Genomic DNA, 13358 nt, shown 5'->3' on the forward strand with positions numbered 1-13358 from the left:
CATGTGTCTCTAATTTCATGTTTAATGCCATCCCCAACATCACCACTACAGTTTGAGGTCTAGATACAACCCCTACTAGTGTTTTTGCCCCTTTGTGTTTCTCAGCTCTACCCATCCAGATTTCACATTGTCGGAGCTTCCTCACCTTTTCATTTGTTTCCTCTTAAAGCAGCAATGCCACTCCACCGGCTTTTCTTTGTTGCCTGTCCTTCCTAAATACTGAATACCCCAGGATACTCAGTTCTTTGGTCACCCTGCAGTCATGTTGTCATCATCCCAACTATATTATTGCGAATCCTCTGCACATTATGCGCAAAGCCTTAAGGCTTGTCTTTTTAACATCATTTGTCCCATTCCCGCTATTTTTCACTGTGACCCTGTTTGATTCTGGTCCTCGATTTCTCTGCCAATCACTTTTCTTATTTCCCCTTACCGTCATTTGTTCTTGTCCTTGATTCCCCCTCCTCTGACTCTTTGCAAAGGTTCTCACCCCCCTGTCAAGTTATTTTCAACCCTCCCTGCCACTCAAGCAAATACTCCCCCCAGGACATCAGTCCCAATCCTGCAATCCTGTAATCCATCCAGTTTTTACTTGTCCCACCTCCCCCAAGAACAGGTCCCAATGTCCCAGGAATCTGAACTCCTCCCCCCCCCACACCATCTGTTCTGCCACATATTAATCAGATATACTCTGCTATTTCTACTCTGACTAGCATGTGCCACAGGTGGTAATCCTGAGTTCACTACCTTTGAGATTCTACTTTTCAACTTACTTCCTAACTCCCTATATTCTGCTATTAGGTCTTCATCTCATTTTTTAACCTATGTTGTTTGTACCAATTTGTACCACAATCACTGGCTGTTCACCCTCTCCCTTCAGAATGTCCTGTAATCGCTCAGAGATATCCTTGACCCTGGCACCCCTGAGACAACATGCCATCTATGTTTGTAATCACAGAAGCGCCTATCCATTTCCCTTACAATTGAATCCCCTATAACTATGGAATTCCCACAATTTTTACCCCTCCCTTGTGCAACAGAGTCAACTGTGGTGCAATGAATTGGGCTGTTGTTGCTTCCCCCCGAGAGGCCATTCCCCTCAATGTTCAAAATTCTGTTTAGCAGGAGAACGGCCATAGGGGATTTCTGCATTGTCTGCCTAGTCCTCTTGCTCTGCCTGGTGGTCACCCATTCCCTTCCTGCCTGTGGAGTCTGGGCCTGTGGTGTGACCATCTCTCTATAATTTACTATCCACAATACACTCTGCCTCATGGATGCTCCACAGTATCCCCAGCCACTGCTCCTGCTCTGAAACTTGCAGGAGCTGCAGCTGGAGACACTTTCTGCACACATGCTGGCCCTGGGCACTGGAAATTTTCCCGGCTTCCCACACGGAGCATGAGGAGCACACCACGGCTTTGAGCTCTCCTGCCATGACCTATGCTTTTAAATTAAACTTTTTGGAAGAAGCTTAATGTCAACTAATATCAGTTACTCTAGGGTATGTGATAATCATAGAATCATAGAATTCCTACAGTGCAGAAGGAGGCCATTTGGTCCATTGAGTCTGCACCGACTCTCTAAAAGAGCATCTTACCTAGGCCCATCCCATCTTTATACCATTGTGCTGCCACCTCTGGTGGATCTGTCTTGTTGGTGGGACATACCCAGAGATAGCAATAGTGGTGTCTGGGACCTTGTCTGTAAGGTAAGATTCAATGAGTATGACAATGTCAGGCTGTTGCTTGAGTGATCTGTGAGACAGCTCTCCCAATTTTGGCACAAGCCCCCAGTCATTAGTGGGGAGGATATTACAGGGTCAGCAGGGCTGCGTTTGCTATTGCCATTGCAGTGTCTAAGTTGATGGGCAGTAAATGTTGGCCAGCCAATGACGCCCATGTCCCACAAATGAATTTTAATTTTTTTTACCGCAGAGGGCTGTAGAGGCTGGATCATTAAGTATGTTCAAGGCTGAGATAGACAGATTTTTAATCAGTAAGGGAATCAAGGGTTATGGGGATAAGGCAGCAAAGTTGAGTTGAGGATTATCGTATCAGATCAGTCATCATCTCATTGAATGGCGGAGCAGACTCGATGAAGTTTTTTTAAAGTAAAGTTTATTTATTAGTCACAACTAAGGCTTACATTAACGCTGCAATGAAGTTACTCTGAAATTCCCCTAGTCGCAACAGTCTGGCGCTTGTTCGGGTCAATGCACCTAACCAGCACATCTTTTAGAATGTGGGAGGAAACCAGAGCATCCGGAGGAAACCCACGCAGACACGGGGAGAATGTGCAAACTCCACACAGACAGTGACCCAAGCTGAGAATTGAACCCGGGTCTCTGGTGCTGTGAGGCAGCAGTGCTAACCACTGTGCCACCAGTGGGCTGAATGGCCTACTTCTGCTCCTATGTCTTCTGGTCTAATGGATTTGAGAGTCACATGTAGGCCAGACCAGGTAAAGATGGCAGATTTTCTTCCCTAAAGGACATACTGAACAAGAGAAACATAGGAATATAGAAGATAGGAGCAGGAGGAGGCCATTTGACTCTTCGAGCCTGCTCCGCCATTCATCAGAATCATGGCTGATTGTCCAACTCAACAGCCTAGTCCTGCTTTCTCTCCATAATCTTTGATCCCATTCACCCCAAGTGCTATATCCAGCCGCCTCTTGAATACATTCAATGTTTTGGCATCAACTACTTCCTGTGGTAATGAATTCCACAGGCTCACCACTCTTTGGGTGAAGAAATGTCTCCTCACCTCTGTCCTAAATGGTCTACCCTGAATCCTCAGACTGTGACCCCTGGTTCTGGACTCCCCTACCATCGGGAACATCCTCTCTGCATCTACCCTGTCTAGTCCTGTTAGAATTTTATAAGTCTCTATGAGATTCCCCCCAGCGAAAACAATCCCAACCTAGTCAATCTCTCCTCAGACATCAGTCCCACCATCCCCGGAATCAGCCTGGTAAACCTTCGCTGCACTCCCTCAAGAGCAAGAACATCTGTCCTCAGAAAAGGAGACCAAAACTGCACACAATACTCTAGGTGTGGCCTCACCAAGGCCTTGTATAATCAGATGGGATTTCATGAAATTTGAATTATTTTCAACATTGCTGAAGACTAGTTTTCAATTCCAGATTTTATTAACCAAGTTTAAATTCCACCAGCTGTGGTGGTTGGATTTGAACCCATTACCCCACAGCACGAGGGCCTCTGGATTACTAGACCAGTGACATTATACCTTCCTTTAAGGGGAGACAGTGGCACTGGGGTGGTAATCCAAAGGCCCAGACTTGTATCTGGGGGACATAGGTTTAAATCCCACATTAAGAGCAGGCAGAATTTAAATTCAATTCATAAAATAATCTGGAATTGAAAGTGATGGTGACCGTGAAGCTGTCATTGTTAAAAAAAAAAGGTCCACAGATATCCTTTAGGGAAGGAAATCTGTCACCCTTACCTGGCCTGGTCTACATGTGACTCCAGACCCACAGCAATGTGGTTGACTCTTAATTGCCCTCTGAAATGGCCAGGCGCGCCACTCTCTTATTTAAACTCCCCTTCAAATCCATCTGTTCTAATCACCTTAAGCAACCCCCTGTGCTAACATTCTTGCCTCTCATTGGACACATGAATTCCCTCTGGAATTTATCAACACTTTATATTTACTGTCCTTACATTTACTCTGCCCAAAGGAGAGCTATGTCTCTCTGTCACTTCATCAAATCAGGGACACAGTGGCATGGTGGCAAATTCCACTAGTAACCCTGAGGCCCAGGCTAGTGCTGTGGGAAGATGGGTTCAAATCCCATCATGGCAGCTGGTGGAATTTGAATGAATAAACCTGGAATGTAAAGCTAGTCTCAGTAACGGCGACCATGAAACCATTGTCGATTGTTGTAAAAACCCATCTGGGTTCACTAATGCCCTTCAGGGAAGCAAATCTCCCGTTCTTACCTAGTCTGATCTATATGTGACTCCAGACCCACAGCAATGGGGGTTGACTCTCAGCTGCTCCTCTGAAATGGCCAGGCGAGACATTCAGTTCAAAGGCAATTATGGATGGGCAACGAATGTTGATCTTGCCAGTAACGCCCACACCCCGTGAGCAAATAACAACATTGCCACTGCCACCCCCACAATTCCCAGCATTTCTGTTTGTTTATTTCAAATTCCCAGCATTTGCAGTATTTTGGTTTCGAATAAATGTCTTTCTTTTTTCCACGCAAACATATATTGAGTGAAGATATAAAATAATGAGGGGCATAGATCAGCTAGATAGTCAATATCTTTTCCCAAAGGTAGGGGAGTCTAAAACTAGAGGGCAGAGGTTTAAGGTGAGAGGGGAGAGACACAAAAGTGTCCAGAGGGGCAATTTTTTCACACAGAGCGGGGTGAGTGTCTGGAACGAGCTGCCAGAGGTAGTAGTAGAGGCGGGTACAATTTTGTCTTTTAAAAAGCGTTTAGATAGTTACATGGGTATAGAGGGATATGGGCCAAATGCGGGCAATTGGGATTAGCTTAGGTATTTTTAAAAAAGGGTGGCATGGACAAGTTGGGCCGATGTTTCCATGCTGTAAACCTCTATGACTCTCTGACTCTAAGAGGGAGATTGAGATCAGCTGCAGATGCCAGAATCCATTACTTACAAAAATTAAGAATCATAAATGCAATTACTCACATCTCTACTCCCAATTATCCACATTAATGTTCCCAATTTACCATGTGTCCAGCGGCTAACAGATTGCATGAAATTACATCAGATGTAAGGCGCAGAAACAGGCCATTCGGCCCACACGTTTGTGACCACTTGAACCTCCTTCTATCTTTCATCACCGTTAAATTTATCATCGTAACCCGATTTAGCTGGACATCTGTGCATACATGTAAGAGGAAGCTAAATTCACAAATATCATCTCTTTCCCACATAACAATATACAAAAAACAGTCTTGGGCAACGCTTCCATCATAGATCGATTATTTTTAATTCTTTCAATGAGATGTGGGTGTCACTGGCGAGGCCAGAATTATTGCCCATTCCTAATTGCCTTTGAGAGAAGGTGGTGGTGAGCTGCCTTCTTGAATTGCTGCAGTCCATTGGTGTAAGTGCACCCACAGTGCTGTTAGGGAGGGAGTTTCAGGACTTTGATCCAGCAACAATGAAGGAACAACGATATATTTCCAAATCAGGATGGTGGGTGGCTTGGAGGGGAGCTCGCAGGTGGTGGTGTTCCCAGGTATCTGCTGCTCTTGTCCTTCTATGTGGTAGAGGTCATGGGTTTGGAAGGTGTTGTGAAAGGAGCCTTGGTGAGTTGCTGCAATGCATCTTGTAGATGGTAAACTGTGCTGGCATTGCGCAGAGAGAGAGGGAACAGTGATGGTGGTGGATGGGGTGCAAAACTTACAGGAGGCCTGGATAGAGTGGACGTGGAGAGGATGTTTCCACTAGTAGGAAAAACTAGAACCAGAGGGCACAACCTCAGGCTAAAGGGATGATCCTTTAAAACAGAGATGAGGAGGAATTTCTTCAGCCAGAGAGTGGTGAATCTGTGGAACTCTTTGCCGCAGAAGGCTGTGGAGGCCAGGTCATTGAGTGTCTTTAAGACAGAGATAGATAGGATCTTAATTAATAAGGGGATCAAGGGTTATGAGGAAAAGGCAGGAGAATGGGGATGAGAAAAAAATCAGCCATGATTGAATGGCGGAGCAGACTCGATGGGTCGAGTGGCCTAATTCTGCTTATGGTCTTATGGTCTAATCAATGATCTGCTTTGTCCTGAATCGTGTTCCTTGAGTGATGTTGGAGCTGCATTCATCCAGGAACACAGATTCCTTTCCTGTCAGAACAGGTATCAAACGGGAGTTGTCATTGCACTGACTCTATGTCAATCCTTCATGCAGTTACACTGCAGCGTACCAGTGACAGCCTCTCCCCAGGAATGGTCAAACTACCACACTGATGGTAAACTCATCAACATCAACCAGCTGAAGACCAAAAGCAAAACAGCAGCCACTTGTGTAATGGAACTACAGAATGCTGATGATGCAGATGTTGGTTCTCACTCTGAAGAAGAATAAAACCGTTGTTGACGTATTCACCACAGCCGGAGAGCCGGGACTTGCCCTGAAAACCAGGAAAACCAAAATCCTCAACCAACCCACAAGTGTATCCCAAACCCAATCCCTGTAACTGAGCCTCATGATGAAGTGTTGGGAAATATCCCTCGCTTCCCCATACATTGTAAGAGGTTTCACAACACCAGGTTAGAGTCCAACAGGTTAATTTGGTATCACGAGCTTTCGGAGCACTGCTCCTTCCTCAGGTGAGTGGAGAATTGGGTTCACAAACAGGGCATATATAGACACAAACTCAATTGCAAGGTAATGGTTGGAATGCGAGTCTTTTCAGGTAATCAAGTCTTTACAGGTACAGAGAGTCCAAGTGGAGAGAGGGTTAATCACAGGTTAAAGAGGTGTGAATTGTCTCAAGCCAGGACAGTTAGTGAGATTTTGCAAGCCCAGGCCAAATGGTAGGGGTTACATGGAGTGTGACATGAACCAAGATTCCAGTTGAGGCCGTCCTCATGTGTGCGGAACTTGGCTACCAGTTTCTGCTCGGCGATTCTGTGTTGTCGTGTGTCTTGAAGGCCGCCTTGGAGAACGCTTACCTGAAGATCAGAGGCTGAATGCTCTTGACTGCTGAAGTGTTCCCCGACAGGAAGGGAACACTCCGGGCTGGTGATTGTCGAGCGGTGTCCATTCATCCCCATACATTGGGAGCCGTCTAATCCCGAAAGGCTGACATTGACAGTGAAATACACCATCAAATTCAACGTGTGAATCCAGCCTTTGGTTAAAAGACTTGCTGGGGTTTTGGAGAATGGGGATCTCAAATCCAACACTAAACCGACCCTTCACCAGAGTGCTGAAGCTCAGACAACTTATACACCCCACATCAAGGCCCAAGAATAACATCAATGCTACTTTAGGGGGACCTGGGAGAACAGAGGAACAAACAGGAACGTTCCCCAAGACACTGAGCTGCCAGATGTGGAGACAATGATAATCTCACAGCAGCTGAGATGGACGGACATGTTGTCCAGGTGCCTGACTGAAGGCTGCTCAAACAGGGGCTTGACTCAGAGCGAGGCCAGGGAGCCCGGGTCACACCAGAAACATCTCAAAGCCTTCATGAGGGTCTGAGCCACTGACATCAACACATGGGAAGCAGCTGCCCATCGCGACTAAAATGACCATTCATCGCCAGGAGTGGCATCCATCTTTTTGGTAAAACCGTTAAACTAAATCAAATCAACTGAGGGACAAATATACATTCTGTTCATCTTTTTGTTAACTTTGTCTTTTAAAAAGTGTTTAGACAGTTACATGGGTAAGGTGGCTATAGAGGGGTATGGGCCAACATGGGCAATTGGGACTAGCTTCATGGTTAAAAAAAGGGGTGGCATGGACAAGTTGGGCCGAAGGGCCATGCTGTGAACCTCTATGACTCTAATTGAACCAAACGAAATTAAGTGAGGGACAAATCAAAAGGGACAGTCCCCAAAAAGAAGGGAACCACCCAAAACAAGAGACAAAGTAGAAATGAAACTTAAAACATCAAATTAAAATGTGATTAAATGTGTTGATAATACACCCCAGCCCCTGCAATGCCCAGCGGGCATGGAAGGCCTCAACAGTGTCCTCGGACACCACACGCTCCCTCTCCAGGGACACCTGGCTGTGAATGTAATCGCATTAGACGGCAGACAGTGTCAGACCTTCCCATCAAAAACAGCAGCGACTGAGGGAGAATGGCGAGAGGGAAGAGAGGGCAACTGTGCCAATCAACAATTCATCACCAGCTCCACCAGCCGACAGCCCATACCCCTCGCTGTGGGAGAGGCTGGAAGCTTAGATCGGTTTTATAAACCTTTGTGGCAAAGCCATAGAGTCATAGAGGTTTACAGCATGGAAACAGGCCCTTCGGCCCAACTTGTCCATGCTGCCCTTTTTTTAAACCCCTAAGCTAGTCCCACTTGCCCGCATTTGGCCCATATCCCTCTATACCCATCGTACCCGTGTAACTGTCTCAATGCTTTTTAAAAGACAAAATTGTATCGACCTCTACTACTACCTCTGGCAACTTGTTCCAGACACTCACCACCCTCTGTGTGAAAAAATTGCCCCTCTGGACACTTTTGTATCTCTCCCCTCTCACCGTAAACCTATGCCCTCTAGTTTTAGACTCCTCTACCTTTGGGAAAAGATATTGACTATCTAGCTGATCTGTGCCCCTCATTATTTTATAGACCTCTATAAGATCACCCCTAAGCCTCTTACGCGCCAGGGGAAAAAGTCCCAGTCTATCTCCTTATAACTCAAGCCATCAAGTCCCGGCAGCGTCCGAGCCACAATGAACAATGACATCTCATTTAAGCCCAGCTATTGGCAAAGGGATTGGGGGGGTGGGGGAATTGAGGAATTGCTAGGGATGAAACTCATCTTTAATATTAGTTTCGGTCGTGTGCGATGGCCAGTCCCACATTCCCAGCACAAGTTGCTCCTGAATTCCCGGGCTGGAATTTGACTATCACAAACAGAAGAGCTGCCCCAGAGCCACATTGAGGCGGTGTGTGCTGTGGGGAGAGAGGGGCTGACGTGCCTATAGACATGACACCAAAGTATTTCCTCCTCCCCCTTGTATCCGGCTCTGCCTTCTCTCGCTTTTAGAAACAAAAAATACCAAATTAGCAAAAAAGAGAAATCATCAGGGGCTGCCAGCAGAGGCAGCCGCAACTTCAGAGAGGAGAGATGTGTGATCCGGAACAAGGTTGCAAGTGAATTGTACAGGGGCTTTTGACAGAGGTGCTGCCGAATTCCGAGTGGCCCGTGTGTTCTGGTGATTGTTTCGCGGTCCGTTACGGGGATTTGTTTAAGGTAAGTGCTTGCATTCTGTTGCTGTCTCTCCCCCTGTGGCGTGTGATCCAAGATGGATTGAAAGATGGGTTACTGTGGCAGTGGCTGCAACTCCACACACACGATTATGGACACAGTGGGGGAGTCATTAACCCCAGAGAGTGGGGGAACCCCCCCCCCCCTTCCCTCCCCAAACAATTGACAACTCGACTTTGTGTGTGTTCTATTTAATTTTAAAAACAATCCTCTCTGTCTCTCTCTTGCCAGGGTGTTGCTGTTGGCAGCGGCATGTTGCAGGACAGAGGGGAGCGTCTCACCCCTCAGGGATTACCCTACAGGAACCTGTCGCATTTCGTTAACGCCGATGGGGAGTACATATTCTGCAGATATTGGGAACCGAAAACCCCGCCCAGGTCAGGAACACCTTCTTGCTAAATGTGTAGAGAATAGAGGAGGAAACGGGCTTTGATTCTGGGCTATCTCACTCACTGCTGGAGTAAGTTTCCCACATCCTGTACTGTGCAGGTGTAACTGAGCCCTTGTCAATTTCATACCCCAGCCCACCCCCTCAGACCCCTTACATTCTGCAGCCCTCCCCTTTCTCTCGACCCCTATGTACTCTATGAACGGTATGCTTTGTCTGTATAGCGCGCAAGAAACAATACTTTTCACTGTATGTTAATACATGTGACAATAATAAATCAAATCAAATCAGAGGGGGTGGGTGTTGCAGGACTGGAAATGATCAGGCTGGGGAGTAACATTCTGGGGTATCATTGCAAGTCCCCACAGGAGGCCGTGTGTGTGTGTGTGCGTGATCTTCTTGTTAAACTGTCTGCTTTTGATTCAATACAAGGTTACACACACACACTGCCCAGCCATTCGGAGCTGGGATTTTTAAATCTTTCCGTTCTGATCAGGAATTTCCTGGCTGGTGCTCCAGCCTCGTCTGTGTGTGTTTAAGATTTATTTTTCCCATCTTCTGCTGTGAGCTGAGAATTGCCTGACAGGCAAATCCTGTCTATCCGGTTAAGAATGAAGGGATTGGACATAAATCCCGTTGTTCTCCGAGAGAGAGACACAGTGGGAGAGTCAGTAAGCGGAGCCAGTCACTCATACCTCGGTCGTTCCACAGAATTTTTCACTTTTATTAAGTTGTGTTGTTTGAGCTGCCCGGTGTGCACTATTTATCCACTCGTAACTTTTCACCATCTCTGGCCACCTGCCTCTGGATGGTCTCCAGAAATAAATTCCAAAGTATCACCAACCTCCGAGCGGCAAAATTCTTCCCCATTTCAGTCTTAAATGGCCAATGTGGGCGGCACGGTGGCACAGTGGTTAGCACTGCTGCCAGGGACCCGGGTTCTATTCCCGGCTTGGGTCACTGTCTGTGTGAAGTTGGCACATTCTCCCCGTGTCTGCGTGGGTTTCCTCCGGGTGCTCCGGTTTCCTCCCACAGTCTGAAAGACGTGCTGGTTAGGGTGCATTGACCCAAACAGGCACCGGAGTGTGGCGACTAGGGGAATTTCACAGTAACTTCATTGCAGTGTTAATGTAAGCCTACTCGTGACTAATAAGTAAATAAACTTTTAAACCAATCCCCTCTTATCCTGAGATGATGTCCCCTGGTTTTAGTCTTACCAGCTATCTTAGCCACATCCATCCTGTCATAATTTTGTAAGTTTTAATGAGGTCACCTTCATTCTTCGAAACGCTGAGGAATACACATCCAGTCTGTTCAGACACTCCTCATAAGACACCCCAAGTTAATCCAGTGAATCTCCGCTGCACTCCCTCTGTGGCAAGTATATCCCTCCTTAGATAAAGGGACCAAAACTCCAGGTGAAGTTTCACAAAACTCATGATTTGATTTGATTTATTATTGTCACATGTATTAACATACAGTGGTTTCTGGCACGCTATACAGCATACCGTTCATAGAGAAGGAAAGGAGAGTGTGCAGAATGTAGTGTTACAGTCATAGCTAGGGTGTAGAGACATATCAGCTTAATATATGGTAGGTCCATTAAAAAGTCTGACAGCAGCAGGGAAGAAGCTGTTCTTGGGTCGGTTGGTCAGACTTATGCATCTTTTTCCCGACGGAAGAAGGTGGAAGAGAGAATGTCTGGGGTGTGTGGGGGTTCTTGCTTATGCTGGCTGCTTTTCCGAGACAGTGGGAAGTGTAGAGAGTCAATGGATGGTTTACGTGATGGACTGGGCTATGTGCACAACCCTTTGTAGTTTCTTGCAGTCTTGGGCAGAGCAGGAGCCATATTAAGCTGTGATACAACCAGAAAGAATGCTTTCTATGAAGACTTGATATAATCGCAGCAAGACATCCTTACTCTTGAACTCAAATCCCCTCGCGATGAAGGCCAACATACCATTCGCCTTCCTAATATCTTGCTGCACCTGCACGCTAGCTTTCAGTGAGTCATGAACAAGGACATTTAGGTCCCTTTGGATATCAACAGTCCCCAAACGCTCACCATTTATGAATGAGTCTCCCCTTCTGTTTTTTCTACCAAAATGAATAACTTGGCATTATATTCCATCTGCCATGTTCCAGTCCATTTACTTAGCCTGTCCAAGTCCTCCTGAGTCCTCTGCATCTTCCTCAAAACTTACATTCCTACCTAGTTTGGTGTCATCAGCATATTTGGAAATATTACATCGATCCCCACGTGCAAATCATTTGTACAGATTGTGACCAGCTGTGGACGTAGCACTGGTCCTTGTGATACCCGCGGTGATGTTGTGGCGATTACAGCATCGTCAAGCGATTCCAGGCTTTGTTAGGAACAAAAGCAATTTTTGATAAGAGAACTTGGTAGGGGAGTTTATTCAGCATGAAGGCTACCCTCGGGCAGAGCCCAGTTCTACATGCTTATAACATGGTTCCAGAAAAAAAATGCTTGAGAAAGGACTCTCTCTCTCTCGCTCTGGTGTGATCACTCACTCTCAGTTCCCATTGGTCCCTCAAGTCAGGTTGGCAGCATGGTGGCACAGTGGTTAGCACTGCTGCCTCACAGTACCAGGGACCTGGGTTCGATTCCCGGCTTGGTTGACTGCCTGTGTGGAGTTTGCATGTTCTCCCCGTGTCTGTATGAGTGGTCCAGTTTCCTCTCGCACTCCAAAGGTCTGTGGGTTCGGTTGAATGGCCATGCTAAATTGCCCCTTACTATCAGAGGGTTAGCAGGGTAAATACATGGGGTTACAAGGTTAGGGCCTGAGTGGGATATTTGTTGGTGCAGGCTCGATGGGCTGAATGGCCTCCTTCTGCACTATAGGGATTCTATATTTCTTTCTATGACTCACTTCTGCTGTGCTGTCTGAAAGTGGCAGACACCACATACACAACACTCCACTATTAACAACCTGCCATCCTGAGAATGATCTATTTCTTCCTACTCTCTGCTTTCTGTCTGTTAACCAATTCTTAATCCATGTTAGTATATTTCTCCCAATCGCATGTGCTCTAATTGTGTTTACTAGCCTCTTATCAAAAGCATTCCGAAAATCCAAATACACCACACCCACTGGCTCTCCCTTTGCGACAAGTAATATCCTCAAAAACTCCAGCAAGTTTGCCAAATGGGATTTCCTTTCATAAATCCATGATTGAACTATAACATACCTTCGAGCTCAAAATAAAATTATGGTCACGCTTCCCTCAAGGCTCCTTTATAACCTTTAGCATTTTCTCATTTCATGATGCTAGATCTAAAATAGCTGGCTTTCTTAAGTTGGTTCCTCAACATACCATCAGGTGCTGATTAGTTGTACCCAATTTACATGGAGATTAAAGCCCCCTTGTTAAAAGCTCCTCTAATTTCCTGATTTATACCTCACCATACATTATCATGAATATTTGGTGGCCTATAAATAACTCCCACAAATATTTGCTGCCCCTTGCTGTTTCTCCACCCCAACTGGTTCTACTTTTGATCTTCCAATCTAAGACCCTCTCTCAATAATGTACTGATATTATCCTTTATTAATAGAGCTACCCCACCTCCTTTTTCTTTTTGTTTAACCTTCTTAAATGTCAAATTTGTTTTGGTCCCCTTATTTGAGGAAAGATGTCGTGGCATTGGAGGCAGTTCAGAGGAGGTTCATTGGATTGATTCCAGAGATGACACAGGTGGATAGGGTTGTAAAGAGTGCCTTTGGTACATTGGCCTTTATAAATCGGAGCATCGAGTATAAAAGTTGGAGTGTTATGGTAAGGTTATATAAGGCATTGGTGAGGCCGAATTTGGAGTATGGTGTACAGTTTTGGTCACCTAGTTACAGGAAGGATGTAAATAAGGTTGAAAGAGTGCAGAGAAGGTTCACAAGGATGTTGCCGGGACTTGAGAAGCTGAGTTACAGAGAGAGATTGAATAGGTTGGGACTTTATTCCCTGGAGCGTAGAAGATTGAGGGGAGATTTG

General features: G+C 46.0%; 1 protein-coding gene across 4 annotated transcripts in view; it reads left to right on the forward strand.

Moving 5' to 3' along the window:
- The first annotated feature begins 8776 nt into the window (after nt 1-8776).
- The window catches only part of LOC144491740 (monoglyceride lipase-like), an 80640-nt gene continuing 76058 nt past the window's right edge, over nt 8777-13358 (forward strand). For 2 of the 4 annotated variants that reach the window (XR_013497494.1, XM_078209983.1), the window contains exons 1-2: nt 8777-8944; nt 9191-9336. Coding sequence is in view for 1 of the 4 variants with exons in the window: in XM_078209983.1 (XP_078066109.1) it covers nt 9212-9336 (125 nt within the window). In the remaining 3 variants the exon portion in view is untranslated. The other 2 variants (XM_078209984.1, XM_078209985.1) reach the window with 2 other exon arrangements.

This window comes from Mustelus asterias, chromosome 3 (assembly GCF_964213995.1).
Source record: "Mustelus asterias chromosome 3, sMusAst1.hap1.1, whole genome shotgun sequence".
Classification (NCBI taxonomy): Eukaryota; Metazoa; Chordata; class Chondrichthyes; order Carcharhiniformes; family Triakidae; genus Mustelus; species Mustelus asterias.